Here is an 8,111-nt window from a genome sequence, read left to right on the forward strand (position 1 = left end):
CTACTGGATGGAATAAGTATGCATGTATGTATTCCTACTTGATGGAAAAAGTATGTGTACATATGAAGGGTTTCCCACAGGTGAATGACTGATATGAAGGGTTTCTCCCAAGTGAATCAGTGTATAGATGACTGATATGAGGGTTCTCCCAGGTGAATCGGTGTATAGATGACTGATATGAAGGGTTCTCCCAGGTGAATCGGTGTATAGATGACTGATATGAAGGGTTCTCCCAAGTGAATCGGTGTATAGATGACTGATATGAAGGGTTCTTCCAGGTGAATCGGTGTATAGATGACTGATATGAAGGGTTCTCCCAGGTGAATCGGTGTATAGATGACTGATATGAAGGGTTCTCCCAGGTGAATCGGTGTATAGATGACTGATATGAAGGGTTCTCCCAGGTGAATCGGTGTATAGATGACTGATATGAAGGGTTCTCCCAGGTGAATCGGTGTATAGATGACTGATATGAAGGGTTCTTCCAGGTGAATCGTGTATAGATGACTGATATGAAGGGTTCTTCCAGGTGAATCGGTGTATAGATGACTGATATGAAGGGTTCTCCCAGGTGAATCGGTGTATAGATGACTGATATGAAGGGTTCTTCCAGGTGAATCGGTGTATAGATGACTGATATGAAGGGTTCTTCCAGGTGAATCGGTGTATAGATGACTGATATGAAGGGTTCTCCCAGGTGAATCGGTGTATAGATGACTGATATGAAGGTTCTCCCAGGTGAATCGGTGTATAGATGACTGATATGACGGGTTCTCCCAGGTGACTCAGTGTATAGATGACTGATATGAAGGGTTCTCCCAGGTGAATCGGTGTATAGATGACTGATATGACGGGTTCTCCCAGGTGACTCAGTGTATAGATGACTGATATGACGGGTTCTCCCAGGTGAATCGGTGTATAGATGACTGATATGAAGGGTTCTTCCAGGTGACTCAGTGTATAGATGACTGATATGACGGGTTTCCCAGGTGAATCGGTGTATAGATGACTGATATGAAGGGTTCTTCCAGGTGAATCGGTGTATAGATGACTGATATGAAGGGTTCTTCCAGTGCCGGTGAAACCCTCTCTGTACCTGATCAAGTACGACGGCTTTCGACTGTGTGTACGGCTTGGAGCTGCACCGTGACCCCGGGTGAAGGACCTGGTGGTCGGGGAGCGGGCAGGTAGGCTCCTACGGACATCACAGACATCATCAGTATTCATCACACCTATTATGAATAGGAAGCATGTGATAATATTAGGAAATTGACACTTTATACATATCCTCCATAAATGACTACGACTACCATAGATCCAGTTTGCCAAACCGTTTCTATGGCAACTGTTGGTTTAGAGGCCGCTGCTATAGCTTTAGCTGTTATAGCAACAGTTGCCATAGATACTGATGTTACTAAAGCTGCCGCTGTTCTTCTATAGAAACCGTTGCTATGGATACTGTTCCTATAGATACTGTTGCTACCTACATTAGCTCTGGTCGCCGTAGTGCTGCAGTTGGGGGGGGGGGGGGGGGGGGGGGGGGGGGGGGGGGGGGGGGGGGGGGGGAGGGGTGGTAGCGGTGTACTAACTGAAGGTTTCCCCCCCCCCAGGTTCAGCCCAGAAGCGCCTCAGCGACACGGAGCTGGCTCAGACCATGATCGCAGGGCGGTGGAGCACAGTTTGAGATGGAGGAGGGCCCCAAGGAGGAGTGGAGGGGCATGGTGCTGGCCCGCAACCCCATCATGACCACGTGGTTCTACATCACCTACGAGAAGGACCCCGTGCTCTACATGTACCAGCTGCTGCAGGACTACAAGGAGGGGGACCTCACCATCATGCCAGACTCCAGTGAGGAGCACTGACACTAGCGCCATGGCTACAGTGGGAATAGCAACCAACGCTACACTGGGAATAGCACCAACGCTACACTGGAATAGCACCAACGCTACACTGGAATTAGCACCATGGCTAGACTGAGACTAGCACCATGGCTACACTGAGACTAGCACCATGGCTACACTGAGACTAGCACCATGGCTACACTGAGACTAGCACCATGGTTACACTGAGACTAGCACCATGGCTACACTGAGACTAGCACCATGGCTACGCTTAGACTAGCAACAAAGCTACATCGGCTAAATGTCCAAATAACAAATGTTTAGTTTAACATGAATTAGTGATGGACTGATGAATTAGTTGCAGCATTATTAGCCAACAGGTTATTAATTGATCACTGATTGGTGTCCCTGCAGACGACACTGTGGCCGTGGAGCGGGAGCCGGGCGAGGTGGTGGACAGCCTGGTGGGGAAGCAGGTGGAGTACGCCAAGGAGGACGGGGGCAAGCGCTCGGGCATGGTCATCCACCAGGTGGAGGCCAAGAACTCCGTCTACTTCATCAAGTTTGATGACGACTTCCTCATCTACGTGTACGACCTGGTGAAGACCTCCTGAGCCCCGGCCTGGGGCCTAGAGGTTTGAGCTGCTGAACCATCCGGCTGGAAGGAGAACGATTTGAACTGGTCATCCCAAACCACCTGCCGTCTAAAACCTAAATCCAACAGTCAAAGTCAACCGATACTCAGAGCATTCAACTCACTAACAACTGGCCGGTGGCCAGGCCTTCTGTCTTCTTACAAATCTCTCAAACAATAACATCTTTCACATGTAATGACATCTATAACTCTTGATATAACAAATTAGTTTTCTATGGATAATACACTGGACGTCCTCTGGATGTTTGGTCATCATATATGATGGTAGCCTAGATGTGGTGTCTTCTTTTGGTTTAAAGGCGGCGTAACAGTGCAGTGATTTTAATAGACGTATGTGGACATAATTCAAGCTTACATGTGGCCACCATGCATTAACCTTTTCATTTTGTTTTGTGTGGATAATATTGCAAATATTGTTTAATTGGTAGAAATAAAAAGATCATTTTGACAGACTTCTGTATCCATGTACTCCAGTGCAGGAGGTTTCCGGATAGTTTAATTGGTTACTTTAAATTATTGTAGCCGTCACCTACCATTAATTGACCAACATCAGTTTCTCAATGCCTGGTAGTCATAGAGCAAGGCACCAACACAGCCAGGTTAGGGGTTATATTCCATGCATAGCTAAGTGAGAGGGTTAGGGGGTTTATTTAGCGGTTCTATCAATCATTTTACAGGACATCCTGAAGTCAATGGTTCCATTCCTGTCAAAGATGATAATTTATCAAGACCTACCTGTCAACTTATAGTTGATGTAGTGATGTAGAGTATGACAATGTGTCAAACATCCTCAACATCACTGCCCATTTTCCCAGAAAGTAACGACTACAGTGGTGACTGAACAGAACACTTACTCAGAAACATACAACTCCTAAAGCATGAGGTTTATTTTTGTTCAATTCCATCTGCGTCAAAGCTGAGATTCTATAACGGTAGACGGAGGGAGCAGAACGCCATCCGTTCAAATAAATAAACACGTCTCAGTTATTCATCTTTTTATGAAAAAGGTTCTGTAGGAACGAGGAAGTGCAAGTTATTCTCGGTAGCACCACTTCCTCCTTCTGTCCGATTGTGGCGGAGAGATAACGTCCGTTTACTCCTCCAAATGTCCTCTCCTCCACTCATGCAGAGTGGCCAGAGTATTTAGCACAAGTCCGAAGGAACATCCGCCCCCAGCCGCCACTGGTCTTGGGGGGGGGGGGGGGGGGGGGGGCGTGCACCTGAGGGAGTCCGCACCTGAGGGAGTCCGCAGCTCAGCTGGTGGACGTCTGGTCATGAAAAGACCCAGCTGTGGATTAGAAGTCATGTGTAGCTCGGCTTTGGGAGCAACGTTTCCATTCCCAGTCATCATGGCCCTGGCGGGGTTCAGTCAGACGGAGACTGGTCAAACTCAATACCATGGAGATGCCTTCCACTCTCGATGTTACAAACCAGTAGTTTCCCCATTTCCTGTTTTAAACACAGATCTCTATCTCAATCTGAACCAACGGAAAAAATAATTAACACACAACAAACCTCATTGGAGGCCATGTGTACAAGGGTATAGAAGGAATAATAATATAGGTATGACACTGAAAATCTTTAACAGCAACTACACATTAAAAAAGTATTAAAAGTTCAATCCCATGCCGTGCTTTAACTTCCCTCGGCCGTCAATAGGAAAATATGTTTTGTGTTCAAACAAGCCTTGTTCGTCCTCTTCCTTCACACACATTTGGCAGGAAGCACGCAACATGCCATGGCCACGAGGCAGATTCCACAGCATCCGATAGGCTCTCAGTCGTCCGCAAAGGTCAGCCGGCCAGGGCCTTCGTTCCTCATCCAGCGCCGGTACCTCTTCATCCTCGGGTCGTTGGCCATCTTGATCTTCATCTCCTCTTCCTGTTCCTGTTTGTATACCTGAACATACGATAGCAGGTAGCTAGTCATTAGAGCTAGTCCTAGCGTATGATGGCTAGTTATAATAGAGGTGCTACATCAGACCGCTAGTCATTAGGGGTGCTACATATTATAGCAGATAGCTAGTTTATTGAAGACTTGATGAACATCTATAGCTCAAAACAAGGGACTATGCCAATCATAGTTGGCATGATTGCCAACTATGATAGATGATGAGCAACAAAGCTGGAGAATTAGTGCAAAAGACATGCAAAGAAGGAAGTCACGTAAAGAAGCAAGTCATGTTAAGAAGAAAGTCCATTCAGATAAGATTGAAGAACTGTAGAGTGAGTGTAGAGCTCAAGTAACCGTTGAGAGTTATAAGTGTAGAGGTCCCATTACATCAGGCAGTGACTAAATGTAGAGCTGTAAGGGTAGAGGTACCATAACATCAGGCAGGTAGTGTCTAAATCTAGAGCTGTAGGGTAAAGGTCAATAACATCAGATAGTGAATAAATGTAGAGCTGTAGGTGTAAGCACCTCGTAGTTCTCCCGGATCCATAGCTGCTTCTCCAGGAACGTCTCCTTCAGATTATCTTCCAAGCTGTCAAACTGGGACTGGGACATCTTCATATTGCGCCTACAGAAGGACAGAGTACACGGTCACTCAAACACCTTCATACAACCTCTACAGGTTAGACAGTGCAGCACCATCAGTTAGGACACCTTCATACAACATCTACAGGTTAGACACAGTAGACATATCTCTAGTCATAGACTATTTCTCTAAAAATCGGTGCGGTCCTCGGATAATGAGTTCTACATTCGATGCCCACCTGATGATGTTCAGCTTCTCCTCGCCCCGTACTCCTCCCTGCAGACCGTGAAGCGGTAGAACCACGACAGGTACCAGGAGGCCGAGATCACCAGGACGTAGGGCAGCATCACAGCTTGCACAGTAGGATGTCCGACATCTTGGGCTTCTGGTAGCCGCCTTTTATGTCGATCTTGTTTTTGATGATGTCCCGTGATGACCTCCTCCTCCTGCTCCCTGACCTCCTCCTTGGTGCGGCGGTTGCGTCCCTTCTCCTTGGGCCGGTTCAGCAGGCCCTGCTGCTTGGCGATCTCTGTGGCTTGGATGCGGTACTTGGGCACGTGACCAGGTAGCTGATGGCCTCGTTGTAGCTGCTCTGCCAAGCTGTAGTACGGGGAATCAGAGGAGCAGGAATACACTTAACTCATTCTCTGCATCTGACCCATGATAACCAGCTAGGAGCAGTGGGCTGCCACACTATTTAGCCCTCGGAATCAACACCAGCTTGGAGAACCCTTGCCTTGCCTATTGGTGATATCATCTTGTGGTGCGGCAGTAACCCACGTGCAAGCTGGGAGAACAGGCATACTCCCCAAAGAAAGGCCAGGGGAGAATGGCCTGCACAGAACCTCCTTCCTTTGGGGCGGAGGGTGCCCTTGAACCCAGGACCTGTACTAACCGCTGGGCCGGGAGAAGATTATGTCCCCTACTCTATCAGGTCCTTGCTTTTGCAACAATGGTTCATGTCTCTAAAAACTAGCTCCGGCTCCTGTCATCTCTGCATGTTGCGCAATCATGCTCAGTCATGCACGTTACAATACAAGTACAAACACACCAGACACATCTAGTTAACTCCACACCACCACAGGGAGGTCTAGTTTAACTCCACACCACCACAGGGAGGTCTCGTTAACTCCACCCACCACAGGCAGCTCTAGTTAACTCCACCCACCACAGGGAGGTCTAGTTAACTCCACCCACCACGGGAGGTCTAGTTAACTCCACACCACCACAGGGAGGTCTAGTTAACTCCACACCACCACAGGGGTCTAGTTAACTCCACCCACAGGCAGCTCTAGTTAACTCCACCCACAGGCAGCTCTATTAACTCCACCCACAGGCAGCTCTAGTTAACTCCACCCACAAGCAGCTCTAGTTAACTCCACCCACCACAGGGAGCTCTAGTTAACTCCACCCCCAGGCAGCTCTAGTTAACTCCACCCCCAGGCAGCTCTAGTTAACTCCACCCACAGGCAGCTCTAGTTAACTCCATCCCACAGGCAGCTCTAGTTAACTCCACCCACCACAGGGTTCTAGTTAACTCCACCCACCACAGGGAGGTCTAGTTAACTCCACCCCACAGGGAGGTCTAGTTAACTCCACACCACCACAGGGAGTCTAGTTAACTCCACCCACCACAGGGAGGTCTAGTTAACTCCACCCACAGGCAGCTCTAGTTAACTCCACCCACAGGCAGCTCTAGTTAACTCCACCCACAGGCAGCTCTAGTTAACTCCACCCACCACAGGGAGGTCTAGTTAACTACAAACCACCACAGAGAGGTCTAGTTAACTACACACCACCACAGGCAGCTCTAGTTAACTCCACCCACCACAGGGAGGTCTAGTTAACTACAAACCACCACAGAGAGGTCTAGTTAACTACACACCACCACAGGCAGCTCTAGTTAACTCCACAGGTCTCGCACCACAACAGACGAGGTACCTGGAAGATGGATATGGCGCAGACGTGACCAGGATGACCACCCTGACGTCCACCTTGGGGGCGAGCCGTGTGCGGTAGTAGGCATAGTAGTGGCGGTAGTACTCCTCCGGGTGGTCCAGCATGTAGTCGTAGTCCCGGCGAGAGTCCTCATCCTGGGGGGGGAAGGGGGCTGGTTAGGAGGAGGTTCAGGTCATACTAGCTGGTGGGCCCATGCCTGCATCCCACCACACCAAGCATTAGCGCAACAAGGGCACTGCCATCCAGACATTACATATAGACAAGATAACCTCATTAATCCCAGGAGGGGATGTCATGTGATGCCAGCAAATGAAAGCAGCAGAAACAGATATATAAAAACAGATATATAAATATACCTCTAAAGTATCACCACTAAACCTAACCGACTGCTAGTAAATGATGATGCTGACTGATTATAATCCAGTGCACTTTCCTTACCCAGAAGAAATCCTATAAACTGAGCAGACTAACATTAGTATGATTGCAACCTGGTAAAAAAGGTATGAAACACACACTTCGTTTCTAGACGTAAACATTTTATAGGCAGATAATTCACTTCTAGACCCTCCCTTTAATGGTTCCTCTGCATCTCATCGGAGGTGGAGAGTGCCACATTGGCAGAGTAAGTGAACGTCAGCATGTAGGGCCTGTTCGGGGCTAGCATATTCAATCCCCGGGTGCCCGTCACAAAACAAACTAAATCACACATGCATCTGGTTTGTTGAGCAGTGCTTTCAAAGAAATAAGTAATCTCTTCATCGGTATTGGTGCGACTTCAGAGTGACGCCCAGCGGTCTCACCAACCTTCAGCGTCTCATAGGCGGTGGTGACCAAGAGGAACTTCTCCTTGGCGCTGTCCTCCGTCTCCCCGGCCAGTGCGGGGTCCCCGGCTCTGAACCGGTCGGGTGGTACGTCCTGGCCAGCTGCCGGTACGCCCTCGCGATCTCCGGCTTGGTGGCATCCCGGCTCACGCTGAGCACGTCGTAGCACACCTGCGTGCCACAGTACAGGCCCTCTATCAGCGCGTCGGCCGTGGGTATGTACGACGTGGCAATTATTAAGATGATACATGACGGAGTCCACAGACGGACCCAGCCATGCTCCGCTCGGAGAACCATTTCACTACGCGACTCACACACTGCGGTCGCACAGTTTTTGCCTCACGCGCCGGCGCTGTTAA

The 8,111-nt window shown here is 48.9% G+C and overlaps 1 protein-coding gene and 1 pseudogene across 1 annotated transcript; one reads left to right on the plus strand and one right to left on the minus strand.

The window, feature by feature from the left end:
- The first annotated feature begins 1,047 nt into the window (after positions 1-1,047).
- LOC115532629 (spindlin-W-like) lies at positions 1,048-2,949 on the plus strand (annotated as a pseudogene).
- A 413-nt stretch (positions 2,950-3,362) lies between these two features.
- dnajc25 (DnaJ (Hsp40) homolog, subfamily C, member 25) lies at positions 3,363-8,108 on the minus strand. The gene is given in 11 exon segments (XM_030341450.1): positions 3,363-4,395; positions 4,915-5,014; positions 5,211-5,235; positions 5,238-5,324; positions 5,327-5,402; positions 5,404-5,528; positions 5,531-5,572; positions 6,907-6,936; positions 6,939-7,065; positions 7,736-7,833; positions 7,836-8,108. Coding segments are annotated over 11 exon segments (1,047 nt in total). The 5' UTR covers positions 8,050-8,108; the 3' UTR covers positions 3,363-4,272.
- Positions 8,109-8,111: the final 3 nt, after the last annotated feature.

The sequence above is a fragment of the Gadus morhua genome, chromosome 19 (assembly GCF_902167405.1).
Source record: "Gadus morhua chromosome 19, gadMor3.0, whole genome shotgun sequence".
NCBI classification, from domain to species: Eukaryota; Metazoa; Chordata; class Actinopteri; order Gadiformes; family Gadidae; genus Gadus; species Gadus morhua.